Source organism: Pseudonaja textilis, chromosome 2 (assembly GCF_049901715.1).
Source record: "Pseudonaja textilis isolate UNSWEBS1 chromosome 2, rPseTex1.2, whole genome shotgun sequence".
Lineage (NCBI taxonomy): Eukaryota > Metazoa > Chordata > Lepidosauria > Squamata > Elapidae > Pseudonaja > Pseudonaja textilis.
The window spans coordinates 61,096,623-61,112,685 of record NC_141991.1 but is presented as its reverse complement, the minus strand read 5'-3'; the positions used below and the strand labels follow the sequence as shown (position 1 = coordinate 61,112,685).

The window sequence follows — 16,063 nt, the reverse complement described above, 5'->3', positions numbered from 1 at the left end:
TGTATTTTCAGTTGCTTATTGTAGAAGCCAAACAAGAAATCCAACTTCTGCCTGGCAGAGCTCTCCTTGAACAAAACTTACTTTGGACAATTTCATTCATGCCTGCCACCATCAAGGTGTTGTTGTCTGAAGACCTAGAATCACTATACCTCTCCTTAGATGCAGCTGATGTTTCTGTTTCATTTCTTCAAATGAGAAGGGCACTTTTGAGAAGCAAGGTTCACCCTATCCCTGGTTGGATACAAGACAATTGTGTGAAACAACACCTTCTCTCCATTGAGCTAATTGTTCACACATGCACGTGTATGTATGTGTGCACACAAGTGCACACACACAAACAGACACAAACACATTTTCTCCCTCAAAAAAAAATTCCCCTTTTTTTCTTTATATGATTTGGCTGTTTCTGGATCAGTTGATGGTTTCTGTGTTTGTTCTCCCTTTCTGTCAGTTTACTACCAGACCTCAACTGAGTTAAAAAGTGAACTTCTACAAGTTTCATTTGCTGCCACAAGTCAAGATAAGAGTGTAGCAGCATTCAATCTGTTTTCATATCACTAACTGGGAGCAAAATTTGGATAGGTACGACAAAGAGCCAAGCTCCTGAAATGAACACATGTAACTTTCAAGTGCTTTCCGCCTCTCCCCAGGGCAGGAAGAGGGTGAGTCATAGAATTGCTCCTTCCTTCTCTCTTCTTTAGAAGGCTGAGGGTGCTGGGGTAGAGTAAGCAGAACTACCTGGGTTCTTGATAGGTAAATTTGCTCTTCCCTTATCACTTATTGAGGCAGTGTTGAAAATGTGCACAGGGGGTGATTGTAGATTGAACAACGGGCAATCCCCTCTGTCTAAAAAATGCCAGGATTTTGAATGTATTTTTGGTGCAGTGAGAGGGAGGGGAAAAAGAATGCTACTAATGAGCAGCATTCTTTGTGAGTTTTGCTTTCTAATCTTACAAAGGAGGAAAGGAAGCATGCTTCTCTTGGAGGCTTGGCAACTATCCTTGGGTGCAACTACCCGCAAAGGTCTTTGATTTAAAAAAAACTTGACCTGGTTTCCTCTGATTGAGTGCATCTTCCCCCCACCCCCAACCACCTTTGGTACATGCCCACCCACCCACACACTGCCACCATTTCCTATCATTTACTGCAAGATCTCACACAGGATTTTCAAGCTGATCCATGCAAGAACATTTACCAATGGCAAGACTTCCTAATGCTGCTTAAGGATGGTAGAAATCATAGTGTGTTGCAGATGGAGTCCCAGATTGAGGGTCAATCAATATTTACAGAACAGCCCAAGAAAGGAGGAAGATAACTACTTTTTTTTAAAAAAAATAAGATTCATTCTGGTGGAATGCTGAAAATTACCAAATCAGCATTCAAGAAGATTAAATAGTTCTTAACCATGTAGTCAGAAAGTTTTTCTTTTAGCCTTCCAGCTCTGCAATAAAAGACAATTGCAAGCAGCCGTGATAAAGAAAGGACAAACTTGAGATCCTTCACCCTCCTTTCTATAGAAACTAGAGAAGAAACAGCTCCTTCAAGACTTTGAATTGTCACCATGAGCAACCATGGAAAGCCAATGGCTCCGGCTTCCATCGTCTTGACTGAGCAGCCCAAAAGAAAAAGAGGGAGGCCAAGGAAGCAGCCACAGGTAAGAGTTCATGCTTTAATAGGTTTAGAAAATTCTGTTAAATACTTTTTCTTTCAATTAAGTTAAGATTTATTAACAGTATACCCTCTGGCCATAATGAAAATGATATTAGGGGACAAAGGTTGTAATTCTCAAACAGTCTCAGCTATTCCAGCCAGCTTTACTTTTTTCAAGGCTGGAGATCTTTTTCTATTTATCAGTGTATGTGTGTCATAATGTATAAGGCGATTTATATGATCAGGCTGAACCGACTGCTCAGTGCTGGAATCTACAAAAGAGCATCTCCAACACATAATTGTCCAGCCACTACGAGAGAAGTTTATTACCTCTGCTGGTAAATGGTTCCATTATCAAACTGTGCTTCTGGTTGGGAAGAACATCCAGCCAGAATCCGCCTTCCTTTCTCTAATTTAAGGCCATTGTTCTGTCCTCTTAGCAATAGAGAATAAGTTTGGGCTAAACTATAGTTACTTTAGAGGATTTGAAGTCTCTTGAATTACAATGTGTATTCCTACTGCCCAGAGTCACTGGGAATCAGTTGGTATATACATGTAATTATTATTATTATGGTTGGTCACAGTCGGCCAAATATTTAGACTGGATTTGGCATTTTTATCCACCTATCCAGTCTTCCTGGGAATCTGGGATAGATAGATGTCATTGTCTGATGGTGTTAAGGATATCGTCTGCAGGATGCAAGCTGTTCCAAGTAAAGCTGCTTTCTGCAGTTGGTTGATTTGATTTTGTCAATGCTGATGGTATTGAAGCAATGCTCCAACTGTTTTGGAATTGCACCCAAGACACTTAGCCTTGGTACTATGATTTCCTCCAATTATTTCCCCTCTATTCTGCTGTTTCCAGGTACTGCAACATCCACTAGACAATTATTTTTTGTCTTTTGGACAATTGTTTGGGATGTTATGTGGCAGAGGCTTATCTTTCTGAATTCTAAAATCCCAGAGCACTTTAGCATCTTCATTTGTTATTACTTTGTGGTCCCACCATTGTTTGCAGGCAAATGGTATTTCTTGCAGATATTCCAATGCACCATTGATGCTATTCTGCCATGCTGTTGTTTGTAGACAGTTTGTGCAATCTTCTTGCAGCAACTAACCAGGTGGTCCACGGTTTTTTTAGCTTCTTTGCAGAGGCAGCACTTGCTATCTGTTGCTATCCTCTCAATTCTGGCTGTGTATGCATTTGTTCTCAAGGCCTGGTCTTGCATAGCCAGAATTAGCTCTTCTCTTCCTTCGACTTTCCTGCTCTTAGCCATTATTACTATTATTCCTATTAGTAATAGTAGTGGTGGTGGTAGTAATAGTAGCATAATACTAGAACTCTGTCAAGGACCTAGGAGTACTCATATCAAATGACCTAAGAGCCAGAGCTCACTGTTAACAGCATTGCCAAAAAGGCATTAAGACTTGTAAATCTAATCTTACGAAGCTTCTCCTCTGGAAATATTGAATTGCTAACTAGAGCATACAAAACTTTTGCTAGACCAATACTCAAATACAGCTCTGGAATCCGCACTTATATCGGACATTAATACAATCAAGCGAATCTAGAAGAATTTCATGAGAAGAGTACTACACTCACAACAGAATACCCTATATCACCAGACTTGAAATTTTGGGCTTGGACAATCTTGAACTATGCTGCCTACGGTTGGACTTAAGCGTAGTACACAAAATTATCTGCTACAATGTCCTACCAGTCAATGACTACTTCAGCTTCAACCGCAACACTACAAGAGCACACAACAGATACAAACTCAATGTTGACCACTCCAAACTTGAATGCAGAAAGCACAACTTCAGCAACAAGGTGGTCAATGCCTGCAATGCACTACCTGACTGTTGTTACAGCCTCCCGTCCCTGTCCTATTGTCCCCATTTAATCATACCTATTTTCTGTATTCTTACTCATGTTTATACTAATACCTATTATTTTGTAAGTGATTGACAAATCAAATACATACATACATACATACATATATACATACATAAAAATAATAATAATTAGGAAAAGAATGAGATTCCAGTCACATGCAATGTATAAAGGGGAAGGTGAGCACAGTGGCACTTGTATGGTATATTAATTAGTCTATTAATTATGTCAAACCATGTACAAATATTAAGATTATCATGCACAACATTCTTCAGGTTGGTTTAAATATTTACTCAAACATAACATAAATATTTTCTGTACTGATATTCTCTCTTGATAAGTTTTGTTTCCATTGTTGTCTATGTTGTTTTGATCAAATATACTTTTGGTGATACCTACATTCACAGGACTTTCTTGTCTGTGATTAATTTAAGTACAGATTACTGAATTAATCAACCCTTCTGAGTTTGCCTGACATATTGAACAATAAACTAAATGCAGGACCAAGGTCGGTCCAATATGTCAGGTTAAAATGAGGTCATTGGAAGGTATGTTGTATGAACACAGTTTTTAAATCAATAAAATACTGCAGTAAGGGGTACTTCTATTTTTTTTCTAGTAAAGATTGTTGTAATGTGCTTAAATCTCCCTGTACCTTGATGTTATGTGCTCAGGGTGTCATTTTGGTAGAATTAAAGATTCACAACATGCTTTCTTTACGGGGAGTATTTATTCCAGAAGGTCTAATTTGGGTATATTTCCAGAAAGACATAAATATTCCAGTAAACCAGATGACTAACCAACCAACAAATGTCCATTTTATCAATAAACCAATAAACTCATTCATTTTCCTGGACATTCTAGCTACATTAGTTGATGCTCGTTACATCTGTCAAAATAGTCACAGCAGTTCTTGGCCTGCTACACAGCTGATGTAGGCTGTCTTTTAGTTTTCTAGTATGCTAAGCATAGCCAAAGCAATATATATTGTGAGGAAGAAAAGAATGATTGCTCTGCAGTAAAATTGCAGATAATTATTTTTCTGGGTTGTTCTCCAAAGGACCACAGACACCCACAGACAAGCAATACTGTTGATGTCTGGATAGGATATCTCAGCTGTATCCAGTGGATGTCAGTGACAAGTGTTCCTTTTGGCTAATACTGACATGTAGCCGCTGGAAAAGTAATTAAGAAGAGCCAACAAAAGCCTCAATAACTTTTGCACTCCTTTCTATTCCACATTTAACTCATATTGATTGTTTTCTTCTCTTCTGCTAATATTGGTGTCATAGAAGATCCCTGATTAATCAAATAATCTTCTCATCACATACTCTTTTGATTCCAATTTGCAACTTGGCCTTTCCTGAGAGCTAATATCCATGGTAGACATCATTTTTTTCATCATGGGTTTGGGCTAAATTGTAGTTACTTTAAAGGATGTGAACTGGTATGCTCCATTCTTGAATTACAACATGCATTCCTACTGCCCAGAGTCATTGGGAGTTATCTGGTGTATACATATATACATGTGAATTATTGAGATTACTGCTCAGCAATAGGCTACTGTTATCTAATAGTTTCTTGCAGAGTTTTAAATTTTGATCCTTCAGGAAACCTGTTCAGTACCTGCCACCACAATACTCTGGGTTTATGTTCTGGAGGTTATATTCATTTCATCTGGTGTAACACTAGATTTTATCTTGTAATATTCTCTGTAGTTACATACAGAGAAAAATAAGACATAGAGGTAGCTGTCCTTCTTGTTCATAATAACCCTCCCCACTTTAACATCCCCAAAGGATCCAACTGGACCTCTGCCCCCCAAAAAACCGCGTGGGCGGCCAAAGGGAAGCAAGAAGAGGAGTGCTGTTTGTGGACAGATGGTAAGAATGATCAGATTGGCTTGTGCTCTACTCCAATCTTCTGTACTTTCTGATAGATAAAAGGGGCTGATAGGGCTTTGGACCTGGAAACAAAAATCAAAGATACAAGTACTTGTATATAAATCATATAGTTTAAAAAGTTTCCCTTTATTATATGCCAGATTTTCTGTTTGTTTTCTGAGCCTTTGAATCAATTTTTGATTTCTAGCAATTACCTGGACTAGCCTCTATCTCTATGATTTTCTTGACTAGGTTCTTCAGAAGTGTTTTGCGCTTGCCTCCTGCCTAGCACTGAGAGAGAGTGCCTGACCCAAGGCACCCAGCCGGCTTTGCACCAAAGGAAGATCTCATGATCTCCCACTTTCTAGCCTAATATCTCAACCAAACTCAAGTCAGCATGGCGGTGTCACATGATGTATTGGGACTTTTTTTCCCCCTTCACGTGGCCAGCGTGTGATGTATCCAGCCCATGGGTTGGAAGTTTGACAGCCCTGCTGTAACTACTGCACCAAACTGCCTCGCATATGACAGTACTACTGCTTTAAATATAACCCACTGGCTGCCTATATATCAGTTATTCTTTGCCCCAATTCTTCTAGTTATCTAATTATGACCTTTTCTGTCTGATGTCACATATCCTCTTTTGCCATTGAGAATATCACTTTTCCGTTGAACAGTGATTGTTTTTGATTCCAACAGTGATGATGACTGCTACTATCAATTTTGACATCCTCTATTTGTTTTCTTTATCTCCTATGTCTCTTTCATCACATGGAGTTGGCACTGCTACCACTCCTTTATGTTAGGATTCTTTTCAGACATTGGGAGACCTTTAAAGAGTTACTTGACTAATAAATACACCCAGTAATAATTATTAATATTAATAATTGGTTAAAGTATGCCATATGACTTCCAACAATTCTGGGTGGCTCACAACAATCAAAACAAAGAAATTAGACTATTAACCAATGCAGTAGAATGCAGTACTGCAAGCTACTTCTGTTGACTGCTGGCTGTCAGCAGTTTGGCAGATCAAATCTCACCAGGCTCAAGGTTGACTCAGCCTTCCATCCTTCCCAGGTGGGTAAAATGAGGACCCAGATTGTTGGGGGCAATTATGCTGACTCTGTAAACCGCTTAGAGAGGGCTGTAAAGCACTGTGAAGCGGTATATAGATAGCTGTTGCTATTGCTAAGAGAAAAATAAAAGACGGCAAGACCAGGAGACCAGATGGAATTAAGCGAGGAGTCTGCCTCACTAAAGGCCTAGGTGAAGAAACCAGGTCTTCACAGATGTTTTCAACAAACAGCCAAGTGGGGACCATCCAGACCCTGTAGTATCTAGAACACCATCATCAAGCCAGATAAGTTAGGAATCATTCTGGACATTAAAATATGTTGAAGAATCCTTTCTGAAAATACTCCTGCTTTCACAGGACAACTAATCAGAGAACTTTTCCCTTTACTGTTCCCAATCAATGGAATGTAAATACTGTGTTGTAGTTGTTATTGTTGTTGGCTGCTTACCATCTCTATCTCTGATATTATTTTATTTTTAATACTGAAAAGTGAGATATAAACGGCCACTGGGACCTACTGGCAGAGAAGGACAATTAAGTCATTGTGCTTTTCAAACCTGGATTAGCCCAGCTTTCTTTCATAGTCATTCAGTTCTCAGCTTCAAGTTGCCAGTACTTTTTGGTAGCGATCTTCCAATTTTTCTTTTAACCCTAATGTGTTGATTTTGGTCACTAGATGCAAGTTTTTCTTCTACTGTCTTTTCAAAATTCCTTTTCCTTTCCTGAATCATTAAAGAATACCTATCAAGACGATGATAAGTAGAGTATAAGGTATTGATTGCAAAGAGTACATATTGCCTAAGGGACATGCTGTTTTTGTTTCTGTTGTTGTTGCTACTGCTGCTGCTTTCTATTATTACAGGGGCACATTTCTACTGCAAAGAAGCCCAGGGGAAGGCCACGAAAATGGGTGAGTGTACAGAATCAAAACTGTGACATGCTTTCTTTTTCTTCTTAATTAGCAACCTCCTCCTTTCAATATAACGATGCGTCATTTTTTTCTAGGACTGAGAATTGCCTTCTGCTTCTCAGTAACGGAATAAAGGTTGCACTTTAGAAAGTCAAGAGTGTAGCCTCAATAAAAACAAAGTAGAATTGCAGCTTCAATTAAAACTAATTAATATGATTATTTTTCAGTTATTTGTTCATGTTTTTTTTTCTCTCGCAATAAAAATTACATTTTGGTAACTTTTGGCAGTCCCTGGGGTTTGCACCAAGGCTTGGAGGGCCAAGTTATGTTCTAGGGCTTCAGAGTCCAAAAAAACCTTAAACATGATTGTACTAGCCTCTCTCATTATATTTCTGCTTTAAAGTTTGAGGGAGGGGGGAATCTATCTAGGGAGCAGGCAAGTTGTAAGGCAAATGAACCAAACATACTTTTATTGTGGTTTTTGAGAACATTTCCAATACATTTGTGTTATTAATGTATTCACTAGATTTATAGCCTGATTTTTGTCTAGGAAAGTTTTTTTTAAAATTTAGCACCATACAGATATATGGACTTCATTTCCCAGCATTCATAGCAATCATACTGCTGGCTGGAGAATTCTGGGATGTGCAGTCCTCACATCCAAAGAGTCTCCAGAGTGCGTAAGTCTGTTCTAGGCATCTAAGACAGAATAAGTACCATTCTCTCCCCTTCAGTGTCGCCCCACAACAGTAATTTTGTGATGTAAAATTGGGCTGACAGACTTGATTATCATCAAGAAGATTTCCAGATTTTCAAGTCATTGCTCATACAAAGGATGAAGAATATTTTCACTACCAACTAGAAAAATGTTCTGATTTCTAAACACAAGCCACTTTCTTGCTGATGCACAAATTACCTGCTGTGAAAAATCATGTTTTCATCTGTCTAGAGAAAGCATAGGTAACCTGTGACTTATAGGATGATGCTTCCAGCATCTCAGAACATTCTAACTGTATATCAGGGATTTACAGTGATTGAATTGTTCCTTCCTTCCATCCTCCATCTTTCCTTTCCTTTCATCCTTTCTTTAAATTTAATGACTTATAAATTCTAAAGAAGATTATTAAGCTTCTGGAAGAAAATCCAAAGGTGCTTTTTCAAGAGGCAACTGGACTTTCTTTGTTTTTCCTTGAAGACATTTCGCTTCTCATCCAAGAAGCTTCTTCAGTTCTGACAGTCTTTTGAAAAAGCACTTTTGGGACAACCATGACCTGGATGACTAAGAATCTCAATAGACTTTTTTTTTGGGGGAGACTTAATTATTCCCAAATAAGCTCTTCCTGCAAAAAACAGTCCTGCTCTCCCAGAGAGATTTTATATCACTGCCAGGCCTACCATGGAAGTGGGGTTGTAATTTTCCAATCCACAACCACAAAAACATTGGCCATCCATCTCAGTTTTTATAATTGATAGTTAAATGTAGGTCTTCAGTATGCCAGCAGTGTAAGTAAGCTTGGGGACAACAGGTTTGATCATGGCAGAATTTGGAAATATCTGCAGTAGACAGAAAAATCATCTCCTTACATTTTCTTAAATCCTCTCCATTTTTTCACTGTAACTTATAAAATCAAAGGCAGCAAAGGGACAGCTCTAGATAAAGCAGGATATAGTCACATTGCAATTCACAGCAAGAAATAAGCTCCACTAAAACACAATGAAACTTATTGTAAACATGTCAAGAATTCTATGTCAAGCAGGACTTTTATCAATTAATATCAGTCTTTCATCTCCAATAACTTTTAATCTTTTCTCTTTGGCGCTTTGTGAAAGTCAGTCTATATTTGCATACAAAGACAAGTGATGGTTCCAGAGTGAAGGTTCTGTTATCTTTTTACAGTCAGGCCTTTTTCTATTGCTTTCAAGAGAACTGTTTATAGATTAGTTGATTGCAATAGCTTGCAGGAAGATCGCTTATCAAAGCAGAAACACAATGTCAAAAGACTAAATGTTTAAAATATTTCTTTCTAAAGTATTTCCATCATGGATTTTCAGAGTGGTCTCGGTAAAACGTTGTTTAACCTCCTCCTTCAAAAAAACAACAACAAAGCTGCATAATAAAAGCAGGAGGCTGCGTGCTTTTTTTTTTTTTACTAAGGATCTCAAGTACTATGTTCAAAACTGTTGCAGTGGCCAACTGTATGGCACCTGCTGCCACAGGCTGGCCTGTGGTTAAACTGCCAACATCATAGAGGGGAGCAGAAGTCTCAGTCATGACTCACACCACAACGCTCTGCTTAGTACATCTGGTGCAGGGCAGGAGAGCATGTGGGATCTGAAGCAGAAGGAATGGTCTGCAATAGTTAAGAGTCCAGCTTTTTTTCCAGTGACCCAGCATCAATTAAGCAGTGCCCCAAGCTGGAGTCTGTTCAGAAAGGAGAAAAGGACAAGGCATAAAGAGAGCTGGGTTTGCAGATGCGTCGTCGGCCCCATGCTCAAAGCAAACCCTTTTGTTCAAAAATGACAAATGCAAGTTGCAGCTCTTAAGCTGTCAAATGGGCATCAATAATCAATGTCACCTTCAAAGTTGCAATGTGCGGCTCTCCTGCCATGTCCCCAATTAGCTTTGTTGGCTCATCGCCATGGAGGACAAAAGAGACATCTGAATGCATTAATACACAAAAGCCTTTCAACTGTCCTCCCACACCATGGCCATTAGATAAAAGAATGTGTTGGCTTTCAAAGAGTGCATGGTGGTTCAGGGGAGAGATGCAAGAAGGTAAGCTGAAGATAGGATTCGTACGCTTTTACCTACAGCGTATATGTAAATCTTATGAAAATCACTAGGGTTTATTTTCATACGATTACTCAAGAATAAATATTGGAGCCCCTAGACCCTAGATGGCATCATCCATCAGAGAACTTGTTCTATAAAGTTATAGAAGTTATAGAACTTACCGCGGGTATAGCACAGTTATATTCTAGTTCACAAAAAGTTCTGCAACTCCAGATTTCCTTGTCCAGCTCTTCCAGGATAGGCATGAAGATTGCTAAACTATCATGCCAAAGTGCCTCTGTAAACTGCTGATCCCCATATAGAAAGAGGGGTTTCCTGGGTGAGTAACTCAGACACAGCAAGCATTTTTTTAAAATAAATACCAATATGCAAGAGGGTTCTTTTGTGTTACATTTTTCATATGAAATGATATTGCTTCTGTGCGTGTGATAGACAATCAGTGCGCCTTTTGTATGATGTTGACTCAAACTTTCATATTCTTACTCTAATGGGCCCAATCCGTGGCCCATGGGCTGCATGCAACACTGGACAGCTAGTAATGCAGCCCCACAAGAGCTTTTAAACTTTTAACCTTTTAATGTGATTTATATACATTACCCACATTACCTATTTTATATGCGGCCCAAGACAATTCCTCCTCACTCAATGTGGCCCTGGCAAGCCAAAAGATTGGACACCCATGCTCTAATCCATGCTGGCTTAAATTGAGAAAATTTGAAATCAAAGCTATCTGGAGGCCATCAGGTGGTTTATGTCTGCCTTTCACCAACAATCAGAGCTTGTTTCTAGCCCAAACGTGCTTTTTCAATAGGCAACTGGGTTTTCTTGTTTTGTGTTTGTTTGTTTGTTTCTAGCCTTCTTGAAACTCCTCATTATTAGCCTATGAAGGGGAAAATGCACTTTTTAATTGAGCTCTAAAATCAGATCTGCAAGAGGTGAAATTCAATGAAATCCTTGCTTTTGTTTATATGTATATAATGAGAAGGATCAGTTTCTTATTATATCATGAAAATGCTGTAAAGGTTTAGGAAAATGCTGTAAAGGTTTAGGAACAAAAGAGCAAAAATACATAAATAAGTACACAGCATTTTCCCCAAGTGAAAATAAGGAAAGAAACATGAAACTTTGGCTGTGTATAGATGAAAGGTGAGAAAGAAAAATATCACTTCTATAGGTTATCTAGTTTGAGGATCATTTAAGAAACATTTCATAAAGCCTGTTCAATGGTATTACATTGAAGGAGGATTTTCATGTTGTTTTATACTAGCAAATACTTATAATTCCCTTACAGCTTTTTGTCCCCGAGGAAGAATATCACAAAACTGAAGTCCAAGGAGAAAGCAATCCAGGTTTTAACACATGCCCTGCCACAGAAGGTGTGTAATTCATTTGTTTAGTCAATCTTTTTTCTGTTTATTACAGATGTTTTTGCATTGCTTCACTCACCAGGATTCTAAGCAATTCACAGTAGCAACATAATCCATGAAACCATGACTACACAATCATAATATTTAATAGACACAATAGTCTACTTTATAAAACCATTGACATATATTCATACATACATACATACATACATACATACATACATACATACATACACACATACATATATACATAGGCATAGGCATATATGAACTTTAAAACCAATAACCAGGTACCTCCATTTACTCTCATGGTACTCACTACCTAGGTTTCCCAACCCTTGAAAGGTAACATGATAAGGAATATTATGTTGTATTTAAGATGGTGGATCTTCTGTGTAAGTGAGTAGGGGAGTTGTGGGTGTTCCAGAATCTGTGCTTTTTGCTATATCCATTCTTTCTCAGCCCAGCTTACATCACCAGATGTACAGAAAAATTATGAGCAGAATTTTTCAGAATGCTCATCAATCCACATACATTTATTACATGAAAATAATTTAATAAATACTGCTTTAACTAATAGTACTGCAAATAATAATAAGCACCTTAGGTGCAATCCAAAAACAGCTAGAGCTCTACTTGAGCATGATTGGCATTAAGAAAGTAAATCAGTCAATTGCAAAAGGCAGTTTTACTTAGAACAGCTTACATCCTGTGACAATATCTTTAACACCATCAAACAACATCTGCCTAACCCAAATCCTTGGGAAGGACTTCATAGGTGGAAAAAAATCCAGTCCAAATATCTAGCTGATTGTGTGACCAAACATAATCAACCCCTTGACTAGTCCCATCAACCTTTGTGAATTGGTATTGACCATATTGGGTGACCCAGATATGCACCATCTCAACTTCCCAAAGAAAATATCTACATGTGATAAATAAAATTAAAAATATAAATGGAGACATTGCAGGAAGAAGAACTAGCTCTTGCTTTGAATGGATTTGATGCTGAAATCAAGTTACAGAGCAGCTGATGAAATCTATCTTCATCTTCTTTGTTACTTTGGTCATGTGGAATATACTGATGACTGTCTAGCAGCCAAACATGGCCTTGTGTGTTTGTTGTTGTTTTTTCAACAAGTCAGTGTAGATGCTACCTGATAAATTTGGAGGCGTTTAACCCCCACTTCCTCTCTGACTCCTGCTGTTATTACTTCTAAGGAGTCTGGTGACATCAGCACAGCCACAGACTTCACTGTTGTGCCTCATATCCTGCCCAGATCTCTGCCAAATCAGTATTTCATATACATCACTCATGCCATTCAAAACATTAGTAACAACATGTTGTGTTTTTCTCTTCTGTTTAGAAAATCTCCTTTCATGCTCATGTGTTTGTGTGCATGTATGAGGACCCAGATTGTTGGGGGCAATATGCTGACTCTCTAGAGAAGGATGTAAAGCACTGTGAAGTGGTACTGAAGTCTATAGCTGTTGCTATAGATCAACTCCTATTAGTGCCACCCATGAAACTGAAACTGTGAAATAACTGACATTTCTTCGAAAATGTCTGCATGATGTGCTATCCTTTAATCCCATTAACAATAATAAAATAAAATAAATTGTAAAATAAATAAATTGAAAAATAAATTGTAGGAAGGAAAAGAGAAAGGAAGTATTGATATATAGGCATGGAATTCTACAAAATATGGAGCCAAGCCCCAGGAAGAATAAGGTTGCAGCTCAAATAGCTTTTTGACTAAGAATTTAAAGACAAGATTGGTGCGCTTTTTTATCCCCACAAAAAGTGTTTGAGGAAAATGTTTCAACCAAGGGGACCTGTTATTTTGAAAACAATCCATAAACCTGGATGTATGTTGAGAAATTTACAGTAGGTTCGGGAATATGCCACCCTTCTCACCTAGAGTTATCGCTGGGTGAGAGGGGTGGAATATAAATTTAATAAGTAAATAAATCCACTTCTCTTTGTTTCAGTTATCTGAATAAGATCAGTTATGTGGGGCTCTGTCTGGTACTCTGACATTTTGACTTTCACAATGATGTTTTGGAAATCCCTGTACTTTTCTAAACATTTATAGATTTCCCTTACTATGTTCTGAAAGAGAGCACCAACTTCCTGTCCCCATAGAGTAGTTATAATGCTATGGTCCCATGACAGCAGATTGGGCAACTCTAGAGTAAATATCAGAATCTCTTTTGTGTACAAGTGTTCTTTATAGACAAAGAGTAAAGATAGAAAGTGTGCTCCAGTTCATTCTTCATCTCTTATTCTCTTTAGGGACATCTACAAAAGGCTGTCACATGAAGAAGGGAGCCACAGAATTCAGGAGAACATTAAGTGAACAACAATCTCCTTGTTGATGTGTCACTAGAGCAAAATGAATTGAGTTCCTGTTCTGCCATGTGCAAAGGAAAGCCCCCCCCCACCATTTTTCTGTTTTACCTTTACCAATACCTGCCTCTTGCAAAGTTCAGTCATTCATATTTGTAACAGCAATCTTAACACCACCACCACCCAAAAAGAGGGTTTAGATCTAGTAAGCATTTGCAGGAAAATCGAACCATGTTATGTGTTTTGAAAATCTTTGTTGATTTGAGTCTTGTACCATTGGGAACATTAATTATTTTAGCATGCCAAGAGCCTGGTTTTAAGAAATGGGAAAGATATAATTCCTAACTATACATGCTTACTCAAAAAAAATCCCACTTAGGGCAATACTTTTTAAAAATAAGAGTGCTGAGTTTTGCAGCTTTCAGTTACATTTATGCCAAGTTCACTTGACAAACAGGACAGGTGCAACACAACACACTCACTTTGGTTACTAGATTAATGTACGTTTTCAGTATATTTAATTTATGGTTGAGCAAGTCATTTATAAATACTGGAGTTGAACAATATGCCAAATATATTTGATTAATAAATAAATATATCAACCATTCCCACTCAACCTCCTCACTAATGTTAATATTAGATAACCTTAGCATGTTGCATGCACATAATAACTAGGTCTCTAAGTTCCTTAATGAAGCATGTAATGTTGCAACCAGGATATCATAAACTAAATTATCTTATTTTGGCCTAGGATGTTGTACACACCCAGTATGTATACTTAGTTTCTAGTCTAGCATATTGTATAAACTGGAAAAATGAGTTTGTTGATTAATTTTCTTTCTTTTGTGTATATATATCCCCAGGGATCTTTCAAACAATGGTGAAATAATACTTAGGGGACAAAAGGAATTGTCTGCCAATCACATTATGTTATGACTATGTGTGGGCAATTGTGCACAACAGTGGTGTTGCATCTGTTGCTGGGTTTTGTTTTGTTTTGTTTTGAAGTTTTTACGGCCTTCACTTCATGCCAAAGGACTGTTGCCTTGCAACGGTCTATACATGCTTTGGGAGGATTCTTGGTTTTCTAGACTTTCCAATTCCTGGAAATCCATTGCAACAGCCTATTGATATGATTATGAAATGAGCCCAAAGGCATAACTGCCAGCAGAAAAGCACTGAGGAGTTAAGACAGCAGTGAAAAGTTGCCACCATGGTGATCACAGAAGCATGGGAAAAGATTAATAACATCAGATCTTCTCTGCAAAGAGAAGAAAAACAAAGGCCCGGGCAACAGGACAAAGGAAACAGTTCCTGCTCAGCTAGTGACCAATGACTGGCCAATCATTCTCTGAATCAGACCTACTTGGTGAAGCCCCAATGGGGCAAACACCAAGTAGGTCCAATGCTCCTTCATAGAGTCTAGACAAGCTGGGGGATTCTTTGTAGTCTAGGAATTTGGAGCGTTGAAATCCACACATCCTAAAGTTGCCAGGTTTTTGGGGGGAAACCCGCTCTCCACTAATAAAAGTGGTATTTTTATTGTGTCCTGACGGGTAAATGGATTGTTAACAGACAAAAGAAAAGCTCTGATTATCTTGGATGCTTTTTTAAAAATTGGATTCAAAAGAGAAGGGAAACGGAAAGACTGGTTATTTTAATAGAATCCTTATACTTACAAGACCTGAGGCCATATACTGTAAAAAGAATGTTACTGGTAAACAAACACATGTGTGTATCTGTGTGAAAGAGAATGAGACAGTGACTGTGTGCACACAAACACATCTTTCCTGCTATGGTCTCTGGTCAAAACAGCTGCGGATTTCCACATTATTTTAAGAGCATTCTGGGAAGGTCCACAGTAGGCAGCAGCATGTAACTCATCTTGGATTTCACTCAGAAACCAAACCAGAGTATATCTCATTTATACTAAGATGGGAGACCAGAAGGAAACCCTAAGCTATAGATCAGATGAGATAGGATTTTTGTTAAATCATCCCGGAAGAAGACAATACAAATCATTCTGCATTGCTGCCAACAAAACTGCATAGACATGTTCATGTAGGAGTTGACTTCAACTCAAGTGAAATTTGGTTTTAAATCCCAGAACTTAAATGACCTTGTACAGTACCCCATT

The 16,063-nt window shown here is 38.2% G+C and overlaps 1 protein-coding gene across 2 annotated transcripts; it reads left to right on the top strand.

Moving 5' to 3' along the window:
* The first annotated feature begins 703 nt into the window (after positions 1-703).
* Positions 704-14,745, top strand: LOC148126875 (uncharacterized). 2 transcript variants are annotated; one of them, XM_087924060.1, is made up of 6 exons: positions 704-753; positions 1,432-1,654; positions 5,344-5,427; positions 7,368-7,415; positions 11,501-11,585; positions 13,873-14,745. In XM_087924060.1, the coding sequence occupies exons 2-6, from the start codon at positions 1,562-1,564 to the stop codon at positions 13,953-13,955; spliced, it is 393 nt and encodes a 130-aa protein (XP_087780186.1). In that variant the 5' UTR covers positions 704-753; positions 1,432-1,561; the 3' UTR covers positions 13,956-14,745. The 2 variants fall into 2 exon arrangements, with proteins under 2 accessions (XP_087780186.1, XP_087780187.1); XM_087924061.1 differs by lacking the exon at positions 704-753 and having other exon boundaries at positions 1,151-1,654.
* Positions 14,746-16,063: the final 1,318 nt, after the last annotated feature.